The sequence below is a fragment of the Vitis vinifera genome, chromosome 19, assembly GCF_030704535.1.
Source record: "Vitis vinifera cultivar Pinot Noir 40024 chromosome 19, ASM3070453v1".
Taxonomy (NCBI): domain Eukaryota; kingdom Viridiplantae; phylum Streptophyta; class Magnoliopsida; order Vitales; family Vitaceae; genus Vitis; species Vitis vinifera.
Window position 1 is genome coordinate 23,520,140 of NC_081823.1, and position 13,689 is coordinate 23,533,828.

Sequence of the window (13,689 nt, forward strand, 5' to 3'; positions counted from 1 at the left end):
TCCAAAAAAATCGACATGTTTTGCCGAAATTCGGGCATTTATCGATTAATATGTGAAATAGGGAAAATATCTCTTGTTGGCATTTTTTTGACAAATTGTTGCCAACTCCAATCAAACGCAGTCAAAGCTCACCTTGTTTTTTGCCCCCAGCTCCAACGCTGGTCAGACGATCAAACGTGATCAAAGCTCACTTTATTTTCTGCTAAGTTGAGGAGTGCAACTCATCTTATTTTAAGTGGTGTAATATATATATTAACTTTTAAAATATCTTAATATATTTATATTAAAAGTTATCCTATAAACAAAATATTAAAAGATAATAATTTTATAATCAAATAAAAATTTTTATTTAATTAATTACTAAAAATATAAAAATTATCATGATGTTAGAAAATATGAGAATTTATCAGATTATAAGAACTTGTGGATGATCATCCATATTGATGTATATCTCTTTGTGACTTCCTATAAAAGAAAGATACCTCTAATGAAAATCTATTTTATTCTCTTCCAATATTCTAATTTCTCTTTCTTATTTTCTTCTCCTTTCACTTTATAATTTTACAACATGTTATCAGTACGAATAGTCTTTATAAAAGAAATATAAAGATTTTTCTCTATTCAAAGAAATAAGAAAGGCGTTCTCTTTAGAGAAATAGAAAGATCTTCTCTCTTTCTTTCTCACAAAAAGGTATGTGATAAACTTATATCATGATTTTCTACTTTATCACCATTTGACTCTCTATTTTCATTTATTTTATTTGAATATATAAATTTGTACAATCCCTATAACCAGAAGTTATGAGATAAATTATAAATTATAAGATAAATTCATAACCATAAGTTATGAAAAATATATGCAATCCCTATAACCAGAAGTTATAGAGAAAATTATAAAATTACAAATACATGACTAGAAGTTACACCAAACAATATTATAGTCAGAAGCTATAAAGTAAATAATTAAATAAATGTTCATAGCCTAAAACTATGTACAAATCTACATAATGAAAGTTTATAGCCCGAAGCTATGCACAAATCTACCAAATGAATAGTTCATAGCCTGAAATTATGAACAAATTTAAATATTTTCTTGTTCTGACAAAATAATCATGACCTGAAGCTATGAAAGATATTAACTTTTATTTTATTTTTAATTTCTTTTAATTATATTGTGTAACTAGAAGTTATACATAAATAGTTCATAGCTTGAAGCTATGTACAAATTTGCATATTTTCTTGTTTTTGAAAAAATGATCATAATTCAAAGTTATGAAAAATATTGGCTTTTAATTTTTTATTTTGTACTCACTTATTTTTCACAACAGGAATTATGGAAAACAATTTTTATTAACAATAGTTTCATAACCAGAAGCTATGCATAGAATTTCTAATTCTCTTGTATAACTAGAAGTTATTCAAAACAAAATTGTCAATGAATCTTGGAGTTATGATCAAAGAAAGAAATCAAGCATCCCTGTAGGATTGCGTAAAAACACTAGTTTTCCTTCGTCATCATCTCCATGAAGGTTTAACAAAAAAAAAGTTTTTGATGAGAAATCACCAGTCTCGTCCAACTAGATCTGAATCATTCCCTGGAGTGAATGTAATATTGTCCCAAACTCGTGGACGATGACGAGGACGTGGTCGTGATCGTGGAAGAAATTCCCGATACCATGGTTCTTGTAGTATTAATTCACCAAATTCTCAGAAAATGAAAGCCTCATTGCACCACTAGAAGTGGAATAATACTGAGGTAAAACAAGAAAATGAGAAGTGTTTATAAGATAAACCTCCTAAGAACTATGAGAATAAGTGTTATAGATGTAGTATGAAGGGACATTGGTCGCGTACTTGTTGTACGCTCAAACATTTGGTTGACGTTTACCAAGCATCAATAAAAGGAAAGGAAGTTGAAATGAACTTCATTGATAGTAATGACCAAGTGGATCTAACCCATTTAGATGTTTCGGATTTCTTTGAGAATCCTAATGAGAAAATTGACCATCTAATTGGTGATGGAAATGTTTGTTATGATTAAACGTTATGTTTTTATTTAGTTCTTTGCAAATATGTTTACTTTGTTATCATTTTTTAACACATTGTTTATTGTTAATATTTTATAGTTTATTTCACATTTTATTATTTATCATTTAAATTCTTTTCTTTATTTATACTTGAAGGTACATGGATCTCTCTCATACCTTGATCCATCATTACAATTAGTTTGATTATTGAAATACTTCCTAGTTATTTCATGTATAAATTGCTCCACACTTACAAAATCAAATGTGTGAGATACTTACAAAATATATAACTTTAAATTATCTTTTCATATTTGTTTTATTGTGTTATATATGCTCTCATTGCTTTTACATAACTTATTAAGTTAAGTTATCATTGATAACTAATATTTTTCCATTGATTTTAACTTTTTCTCTATGATAATATTTATTTAACTCTATAAAGACGAAGTCTTTATGACAATTTTTTATGACTTGTTACTTTGATGAAACTCTTATTTCATTAATTGCACAACATTGATGACAAACAATGCTAATACTACATTAGATAATAGAAACCTAATTAAAGGCTCCAGAAGAGTTTATACTATGTCACTAGTAGTATTTGATTCCATGTGAATGACATTTTATACAATGATAGATCCAAAAGAATCTTTTAAGACCCACTTGGTCCCCCGGGATAAAAGGTTATATGAATGTACATTACAAAACCAGAAGTTTTTATTTAGTGACTAGTCTACCTATACACTTAAAAGCTAAAATGACATGTTGTGTAGATTATCATTTTAATGAGACAATTTTTAAGCTTAACCATCATCAAATCCTGAGAAGATCTATGCATGCGGTTTCTCTTATATATTGAGCTTAACCATTCATTCCTATTCAAGCTTTTTTCATCTTGCTGACCCTAGAAAATTATATGGATATATCTTAACAGTTGAGTATTTTCTTATGACATCTACAATGAAGATCCAACTTTCCTTCTCTCTTTCTCTCTCTCTCATAACTATCTTTTTGTAAATATGCAGAAAATAGCTGAACTGTTACAGACAAAGAGTGGTATTTCTTTTGCAGAAGAGGGAGAAAATATAGGAATAGCGTAAGACTCAATAGAGTCACGGGGTCTGGATTTTGGAAAACAACCGGCGTAGACAAGCCAATATATTCTGTTGAAGGACACAGCCGTGGTGGTGACTGCATTTGGTTAAAGAAATCATTAGTATACTATTGTGGAAGTACAGGAAAAGGCACCAAATCTGATTGCATGATGCATGAGTTCCGCCTCCCCGCAGACCAGAAAAATGCTACTCTCCCCACTGCCAAGGCTGCTGATCAAGAAGCTGTAAGAAAAAAACAGTTCCCAAATATATATGTACCATTGAATTTACCATTTCCTCAAAATCTCTAGTACGTTGGTTAATTTTGTGTTATGCTTTGTGGGATTGTAGGAAGTATGGACACTTTGTCGAATTTTTAAGCGAAATGTGCCACATAGAAGGTACACACCAGATTGGAGAGAAGTACCTGCTAAACGCAACCCAACGAATTCAAAACCTAAAACATGTGATATGAGTCCAGAAAATTGGGAAGGCTACGTTAGTTCTGGGGCTCCAGTTTCTCTTCATAAAGGGAAGAAGCCTGTTGGTAGTCACATTTATGAAGGGAACCCACTGCCCGCAGGCCAGGTGAGCTCGATTGTTCAAGGTTCACAACCAGAGTCATGTTCATCAAGCATTTTGAGTAACGATGCTAGGGAGTTCTTTGCACATGGAAATTGGGGTGAGATCGTATCAGTCATGGAGCTTTCTTTTGATCCATCATCTGTGAATAATTTTAAAATTATGCATTAGTACTGAATTTCAGTTACATATGGTCTTCAACTGGGGGTGCAGATTACTGTTTGATGTATGCATAAAACTAATTTCGTGGTTGAATATTGCTCTCTTTCTAGTAACTTACTGTTCATCATCTTTAGCAGAATTAGTGTGGTCATATTGGGAAAATTAATTTATGGAAATCATGGTCACCACACAAGTTGATAGATTTTGAGGCTGCTGGGGTTTCAAGATTGGATTTGGGGGCTGATTTAATAATGTAAACCTACCAACACCTTGGCCCTGATCAGTGGCCGGCTTCACCATCTAGCTGTTAGAAACATAAATAGCTCTAGGTTTAGTTATAAAGTCAACACACACACACATAAATAGCTCTAGGTTTAGTTATATAGTCAAAACACACACACACACAGATAGATACACAAACAGATAGATGTATATGTATACTGACATAGGATGCTACAGTATTTTTCTTGGTATTTCTATATTTTCATTATTTACTGTGTATCTTAATGGGATTAATCATAATGCCTTCTTAAATTTCTAAAATTTTTGGTGTCTTGTATATTTTTCTTATCTTTCATTAGTCACACTCAATGATTAAAATATTGAAATAACGAAAATATCAATCCTTAGGTTTTACATAAAAATCATAAATATCATAAATATTGATGAAAATTTTGAAAAAAAAACTTGATAAAATGAAAATTAATCAAAATTTATATAAATATTATAAATTTTTTTAAGAAATAATAAAAATAATAATATAAATAGTAAAGTTGTTTTACTAGAAAAAATATTGCATAGATATATTGATATAAAAAAAGAAGATGATTTATGTAATTTTTTTTTTGTTTAAAAATGCTTATGACTTATTTATTAGTTTATATTTATATACATTTTTTTATTGTAAAATTATTCATTATAAAAATTATCACCATGTTTTTATATCATGAGATAATTAAAATTAATTGATTTATCTAAATTTTATTTTTATATTTAAGTGGTTTTGGAAAAGCTTTAATTGACACAATCAGCATATATTTAATATATGTGATTATAAATAATTAAGGGCAACTTGCCCTAGTGGCAAGGGTTACGTTTTACATACCCAAGGTGGGCTGAAGCAGTGGCTTGTTTTTTGAATGTGGAAAGAGGAGGAAAAAAATATGGTCACACGGGCTGAGCAGGTACCATAGTGGGAAAGAGACTGATGGAGCAATGATGCATGGAGATGGTGGGTCATGGGTTGCCAATTATGGTTTTCCTATAGAGGCAGTAGTTACGTACATTTATAAATTTATTAACTATTATTTATCAAAATTAATTTATAATTTGGTTTGATCTTGTATGCGAAATAACATTGAATCATAATATAATGTGATTGCATTATTTAATTATATTGACAATTTTATTTCATTCATGGACCTTGCGTATTTTTATATGATTTATACTATTTTTATAAAATCAAGGTTGCTGCAGAATTAACTTGGATTACACAAATAGGTATGATTAAGTTAATTGAAGATAATGACATAAAAATTAAATTGTATAGAAATTAAAAATATAATTATTTTGGAAACAAATTTTTATGTACATATTGTATATCAAGGAAAAGGAAAATAGATATTTAAAAAAATTTAAAATAGAAATTTTAAGCGTTTCCAGTAGATATGGTCACACGGGCTGAGCAGGTACCATAAGCACCCTTAAGGGCCGCTCAAGCGTAAGCTGCGCTCAAGCACCCTCAATGGCCACTTAAGCGTTTCCAATACTCAAGCAACCTTACTAGGAGCTTAATGTCACGGACTTAGTCGTTTCCTAAGCTCGTGCGGCACTTAGGCAAATCAAGACACTTGATCTTGCTAAGTCAGCCTTACCCCCGACACTTAGCTTGCTAGGCTAAGATGCTCACGACTCGGAAGCTTGAGAAGTTGTAGGAGGCAACTTTTAAATAATGGAAGCTCTTATTACTCAAGGAAGCCTTTACAAGTGTTTGGAAGCTCACTTGCTTGGTGCCTTGGCCAAATGAGGCCCTCACCTATTTATAGGCACCAATGGAACTCTCTAGAACCTTGGAGGGTTTCTTACAACTCAAGACTATTCTAGAATGTTCTAGGTACAAGCCTATATACAAGTATATACAAGAGTCTTCTAGATTTCTCTAGAAAGCCCCGGACTCCTCTCGTGCCTTCCACCATGGTGTAGAATTGTGTGGATTCCTCCAGACTTCTCTAGAACCTTCCACACTCTTCCCACTCTAGGAGTCTCCAGAAGCTTCCTGACTCTATATAAGGCCATGGGGAGGCTCATTTGGATCAGCTTGTGACACTCTCCCCCACCTATGCCGCAGACGTCCTCGTCGCGCCTTCTGCCCGGAATCGCTCGATCTGCTCCTGGAACTGCCATAGTGCCTTTGCTGGCTCCCAGCTAGCCTCGCTTTCTGGTAGTCCCTTCCATTTCACTAAGTATTCCGTAGTAGGAGGTACCCCTCGTCTCCTGATGACCCGATCTGCGAGGACGTGTTCTACCTCCTTATCATAGGAGGTCACGACCGCTGTAGGTGCCCTCTTAGACAACCCTCGGCTTGGATCATCCTTGTCTCCGTGATAGGGCTTCAAGTAGCTTGCATGGAAAACAGGATGAATCTTCAACCTCGGGGGCAGCTCGACTCTATAGGACACCTTGCCGACCTTCCCAAGTATGGGGAAGGGTCCTTCATACCTCCTCACAAGGCCCTTATGCACCGGCCTTAGGGACTTGAATTGTTGAGGAAGGAGCTTGACAAGCACCATGTCTCCTACCTTATGCTCCGTGTGTCGTCGCTTCTTGTCAGCCCACTTCTTCATTTTCTTAGCGGCCTTGTCCAAGTATGAGCGCGCTATGTCAGCTTGCTCGTGCCACCCTTTCGCGAACTTGAAAGCCGCTGGACTTCTCCCCGTATAGCCAATCGTTAGAGTGTGAGGAGTTAACGGTTGCTGCCATGTGGCTAGCTCGAACGAACTCTTGTTGGTCGCCTCACTCCTTTGTAGGTTGTATGAGAATTGGGCTATATCTAGCAACCTAGTCCAATCCTTCTGGTTGGCACTCACGAAGTGCCTCAAGTACAGCTCCAATAAAGCGTTCACCCTCTCGGTCTGCCCATCCGTCTGTGGGTGAAAGCTTGTGGAGAAGTGAAGCTCCGAACCCATAAGCTTGAAGAGCTCCGTCCAAAACTTCCCAATGAAACGCGGATCGTGATCACTGATGATGAACTTCGGCAATCCCCAATACTTGACTACGTGCTTTAGGAATAGCCTCGCCGTCTCTTCCGCAGTGCAGTCAGTCAGGACTGCTATGAAGGTTGCATACTTAGTGAACCTGTCCACCACCACTATGATAGAGCCACTGTCCTCCGACTTAGGTAACCCGATAATGAAGTCCATGGTGACGCTGTCCCATGGGCGTTCTGCTACAGGTAGTGGCTCTAACAGGCCTCTAGGTTGTCGCTGCTCCACCTTGTCTTGTTGGCACACAATACAAGTCCTCACATAGGCCTCAAACTCATCCCGTATTTGAGGCCAGTAGTAAGCCGACTCGAGTAGTGCCCTAGTGCGTCGTTGCCCAGGGTGCCCTGCCCACTTGGTGTCATGGCACTCCTTAATCAGGTTCCGCCTTATGTTCCCCCACTTAGGCACGTAGAGTCGTCTCCCTTTTGTGTAGAGTAGGCCGTCCTCCACCCAAAACCGCTTAGTCTTTCCTTCATGAGCCAGGGCGATGAGGCTCTTAGCCACTGGATCATGTTGCAATCCCTTCCTTAGAAGATCCATTATGTCTCCTTGGGGCTGACTCGTTATGGACGCTAGCTCGGCTTTGCGACTTAGGGTGTCGGCCACATGATTAGCACTTCCTGGCTTATACTCCAGCGTATAGTCGAACTCAGCCAGGAATTCTTGCCACCTAGCTTGTTTAGGACTCAGCTTCTTCTGTGTCTGGAAGTAGCTAGTGGCCACATTGTCGGTCTTCACTATGAAGTGAGACCCTAGCAAATAGTGCCTCCAGGTGCGCAAGCAGTGAACGATAGCGGTCATCTCATTTTCTTGCACCGTGTAACGCCTCTCCGCGTCGTTTAGCTTGCGACTCTCAAATGCAATTGGGTGCCTTTCTTGCATAAGGACTCCCCCAATAGCGAAGTCTGAGGCATCTGTGTGTACCTCAAAGACCTTGGTGTGGTCGGATAGTGCAAACACTGGCTCCTCAGTCATAGCCTTCTTTAGATCCTCAAAGGCTTGTTGGCACCTTCCATCCCATTCCCATGCCTTATTCTTTTTAAGAAGATCAGTGAGTGGAGCGGCCCTTCCCGAATAACCCTTTATGAATCGCCGGTAGTAATTAACTAAACCAAGGAAAGATCTGAGTTGAGGTACCTTGGTTGGTGGATCCCACTCCTGGATGGTTTTCACCTTGCTATCATCCATCATCAGCTTGCCATCCCTGATGCGATGCCCTAGGAAGCTCACTTCCTCCTTAGCAAACGAGCACTTCTCTTTCTTTACGTATAGCTCGTTCTGCCTCAAGATCTTAAAGACCTTCCTCAAGTGCTCTTTGTGCTCCTTTAGAGTGTTACTATAGATGACTATGTCATCCAAGTACACCACCACAAACTTGTCCAAGTATGGGTGGAAGATCTTGTTCATGAGGGTGCAGAACGTTGATGGGGCATTGGTGAGTCCGAAAGGCATTACTAAGAACTCATATGAGCCATACCTGGTCACACATGTAGTCTTCGGCTCATCTCCCTCCGCGATCCTGACTTGGTAGTAGCCTGACCATAAATCCAGCTTCGTGAAGTACCTTGCCCTTCCAAGTTGATCGAACAAGTCAGCAATGAGCGGGATGAGATACTTGTTCTTCACCGTCACCTTGTTGAGTGCCCGGTAGTCAATACACATCCGTAGGGATCCATCGTGTTTCTTTTGAAACAAGACCGGCGCGCCATAGGGAGCCTTGGATGGTTGGATGAACCCCGCGTCTAGCAACTCTTTAAGTTGTCTCCTTAGTTCCTCCAACTCAGGTGGTGCCATCCTATATGGCCCCATAGCAGGGGGCTTGGCTCCCGACTCCAGCTCAATCTTGTGATCTTCCTCTCTCCTAGGAAGAAGTCTCTTAGGCAACTCGGGCGGCATCACATCCTTGAACTCATCAAGGACCCCCTTGATTTCTTTAGGCATGGGTTCTCCCGACCCATCATCCTTTTCTTCCTTTAGGGTGGCGAGGTAGGTCACCTCTTCCCTCTTTAACCCCTTCTTTACTTGCATAGCGGATAACATAGGGGTCTTGAGCGTACTTTCAGTGACCATAGGGACCATGCATGGCTTCTCCTCCTCTAGGATAGCCATTGAGCGTAGGAAAGGTAGTGGCACGGCTTTGACCTTCTGTAGGAAGTCCATTCCTAACACCATCTTGAAGTCGTCCATGGGTGCCACTGTGAAGTCGACCCTTCCTTCCCACGAACCGATGTGCATAGTCACCCCGCGAGCTACTCCATGTGATGGCTTGGCGGCTGAATTGACTGCCTTGAGCCATCCTCCTTCCTTGGATGCTTGGAGCTCCAGCCTTCTTGCCTCATCCTCCGAGACAAAGTTGTGAGTGGCACCTGTGTCCACCAGGGCCTTGGTGGCCTTCCCATTCACCAAGGCCTCCACATACATCAGCCCTTTGCTTTGAGGCGTCTTAGGCATCGGCTTGGCCTTAAGGGCATTTAGGAGCTGCAACGATCCCATCTTAGCATCGCCTTCCTGCTCCTTCTCCTCGATCATAACATTTAAAGCCTTCCTCTTAGGGCAGTCCCGTGCCCAGTGTGGACCATCGCACATGAAGCAATTGGTCCTAGGCGTGAACTCCTTTCGCTTGTCCTTGCCTTTGCCATCCTTGCCACTAGGGCCTTTGCTTGATCCTTCCTTAGAGGTATGGCCTTGCGACCTCTTGTCTCCCCCGCCTTTGGCCTGGTTACCCTTAGATGGTGGCTTGGGCTTGGAGGAGTCTCCCCTTCTATAATCCACTAAGGATTCGGCTACTGCCATGGCCGTGGCTAGGTCTTGGACACCACGTCTCCTCAACTCTTGCTCGGCCCAGCTTTGCAAGTTGTCCATGAAGTTGAACAGCAGCTCCTCCTCAGCCATGTTAGGTATCTCAAGCATAAGAGTAGAGAATTCTTTGACATACTCACGGATCGAGCCCGTGTGCTTGAGACGCTTCAAACTCTTCCTTGCTAGGTAAGCCACGTCTTCGGGGTAGAATTGCCTCTTGATTTCTCTCTTAAAGGCATCCCATGTGTCTATGGTGCACGTCCCTCTCTCTATGTCGGCAAACCGTCGACGCCACCATAGAGTAGCATTATCAATGAGGTAAAGGGTCGCGGTGCGTACCTTAGTGGCTTCATCCATTAGTGCGATGGCCTCAAAGTAGCGCTCCATGTGCCACAAGAAGTTATCTAACTCCTTAGCATCCCTCTTGCCACTGAACGCGTGTGGCTTGGGCACCTCCACCCTTGGTGCCTCATGAGTGGCCATGACTCGTGCTGATACAGCGGTCTTATAGATGGCCAGCTCTTGTCGAATCTCTTGGTCTCGGGCCTCCATGCGTGCAGTCAAGGCCTCCATCCTTGACTCCACACTAGCGAACATGCTCATGACCTTGTCTTGGAAGGACATGAACTCCTCGTGTGACACCGGCTGAACTTGCGAGACCAGCACCCCCTCGCGAAGGTCTTGGATCTGCTCCCTTAGATCCTCTGAGCCCTTCTCCATGCCTTGCTCGATCAAGTCCACCCCTTCCCAGGTGTCTGCCATGGCTAGCTCCACCTTGGCTAACCTTGCCTCCATGTTGGCAACAACATCACGAGATGTATCCTTCTTACCTCTACCCCTATCCCGTGCAGTAGGCTCGGCCTCCCTCCCACGGGTTTGTTCGCTAGTCTCCTCCACGTTAAAGCCCGACATGCTTCCCTTATGCCCGCTTCGTAGCCGCGCTCTGATACCACTTGTCACGGACTTAGTCATTTCCTAAGCTCGTGCGGCACTTAGGCAAATCAAGACACTTGATCTTGCTAAGTCAGCCTTACCCCTGACACTTAGCTTGCTAGGCTAAGATGCTCACGACTCGGAAGCTTGAGAAGTTGTAGGAGGCAACTTTTAAATAATGGAAGCTCTTATTACTCAAGGAAGCCTTTACAAGTGCTTAGAAGCTCACTTGCTTGGTGCCTTGGCCAAATGAGGCCCTCACCTATTTATAGGCACCAATGGAACTCTCTAGAACCTTGGAGGGTTCCTTACAACTCAAGACTATTCTAGAATGTTCTAGGTACAAGCCTATATACAAGTATATACAAGAGTCTTCTAGATTTCTCTAGAAAGCCCCGAACTCCTCTCGTGCCTTCCACCATGGTGTAGAATTGTGTGGATTCCTCCAGACTTCTCTAGAACCTTCCACACTCTTCCCACTCTAGGAGTTTCCAGAAGCTTCCTGGCTCTATATAAGGCCATGGGGAGGCTCATTTGGATCAGCTTGTGACATTAAGCATTCCCAGCACGCTGTGCTGAAGCGCCCCCAATTGCCACTTGAGCGTTTCCAACACTCAAGCAAGGTACCAAATGCTTGAGCACTCGACATCCTAACCCCTGAAGGCTAAATCCATCCATTTCCTCCACGAACTCAACCATCCTTACCAAGTCCAAGTTACCTCTTATATTTTGTTTTGTAGCTAACAAATATATAAAAACTAAGGAATAAAAAATGTGCCCTAAAGTAATCAACGGAGCTAAATTTCAAAAGCCATCTGAATGCATTTATGTGGGTACTGTACTAATGATGTAGTAATAAGTTTGACCTTATAAATTAAGAAGAGTGGAGCAATATTGAAAGGAACTTACACTAGGTGTTGAAAAGAAAGATTAAGCAACATCTGATCTCCTTTTAAATTCTCAAATTTAAAATTATTTTTCAAAATAATTTTATTATTTGGAAAACAATTCTTTTTAAATTATCAATTTAAAGTTATTTTCAAATTAATGTTATTTCTAATTTTCATGTAAATCCATGACTTTTTTTTTCTCAATCATTGAACCATACTTATTTATTTAATCCCAAGTTGATTCTATGGCAAGTTTGAATCTTCAAATGAATGTAAATTATAAAAAAGTACACAAAGTCCTAAATTAGGATGATGGGAATAAAATTTTCAACTTAACAAAAATAGTTTATTAAGTTGTACTTCAAAATTTGGATGATCTTATGTTATATTGTTTATTTCCCTTTCTAGATTCAAACAAAGGCAGAGTGTTATTTATTAATGGCAGATTGTCCATTATACTATTGATCATTACTAGTAGATTTCTTTCAAAACCTACTTTGACCATCAAAGATAAATCATTATTGACAAACATCTAAGTATTTCCCAAGTTCAATCAAAGTTTTCTTGATTCATATGCATTTAAATTTCAACTTTCTTTTGCAAAAGAAATTCAAAAAAAATAATAATAATAATTAAAAAAAACCTACTAAAAAATAAGGGCTCGTTTAGCTATGTTTTATGTATAAAAGAAACAAGTGAATTATTTTAGATCAATTTTTACTCTTAAATTTACAATATTAATTGAATCACTATTTAAGTCTCAAGTTATTTTTAAAAATTAGTAGATTCATGAATGAATCCAAGCCATTAAGTCTGACTTAATTTGAAGTTTATTTTCCTAATGAACATAATTTGTAAAAATATAATTATATGCAAAGAATAAACTAGTCAAGTCATTTAAAATAAATTTTAGTGTATGACTTTTTAATATTATTGAGTTTTATGACCTTTTAATACTAATTAAATCGGTTTTTGAGTTTCAAATTGTTTCTTAAGACCCTTGATTGATTCTACCATAAAGGCCTAATGGAATAATTACCTATTCTATCTTATTCGCTACCAATAGTCATATTCAAATTAAACTGCTATCAATTCTAAGCTTTAGTCATCTATTCGATCAATGTATCTTTATTTTTAAAAATTGGTGAAAACAATTTCTATTTATTCTCTAACAATTGTTATCTATTTTATTTTATTTTCAAAAATTTAAAATAAAGAACAATAGTTAAATATTGTTATGAAATTTAAAATAGCTTTTTGTTTATATGACCAAAAAACTATTCTCTAATCACATAGCCAAATAAGCCCTGAAGAACAAAAATCAAGACTAATTACAAAAATACCTATCTTAACAATGCAAGAGGGAAGCTAGTAGTTGAAATAAGTGGTGCATTGGGGCCCACTAGCCATTCTTTTATATTAATCTATTAAAGTAGTTCCATTGGTTATTCACATTGCAAATTGTCACTTCCATAAAATTAGCAGTATTTTTATTAAAGGTAGTTCCACTCATTATTCACTTTGCAAACCGTCACTTTCTAAAATACTGTATCTTCACTAACTTAGTGAACTTTTAGGTCATCACAACGTCAATTGGGACAAAAATCACATTGTAAGTGTAATCTCGACCTTAAACTCTCTTCTCCCCCAACTCTCTTACTTTCCATGTGGAGTACAAATTGGAATTTTTATTTTATACATTGGAAGAATTCGCTTATTTATATCAGTTAATGAAAGAGCCCAATGCAAAAAAAATTACAAGCATGAGAAAGTGAAAATGGGACAAAGAGACATAAACCAAAGCAAAGAATTCACACTATAAAAAATGGTACAATCTTCAAGGTGTGCTTTCTCTCGAGACACTAGAATTCTCCTAGGCTTGCATGTTTTCTTTGTTTACCACTTATTAGACCGCCAACTGCTTTCCAAGATGCTACCA

The 13,689-nt window shown here is 38.5% G+C and overlaps 1 protein-coding gene across 1 annotated transcript; it reads left to right on the forward strand.

Moving 5' to 3' along the window:
- Window positions 1-3,063: 3,063 nt before the first annotated feature.
- On the forward strand, window positions 3,064-3,928 carry LOC100852878 (transcription factor JUNGBRUNNEN 1; the record flags this gene model as incomplete). Its single annotated transcript, XM_003634757.1, has 3 exons — window positions 3,064-3,366; window positions 3,473-3,847; window positions 3,917-3,928. Coding segments are annotated over 3 exons (690 nt in total), but the record flags the coding sequence as incomplete, so codon positions are not given.
- Window positions 3,929-13,689: the final 9,761 nt, after the last annotated feature.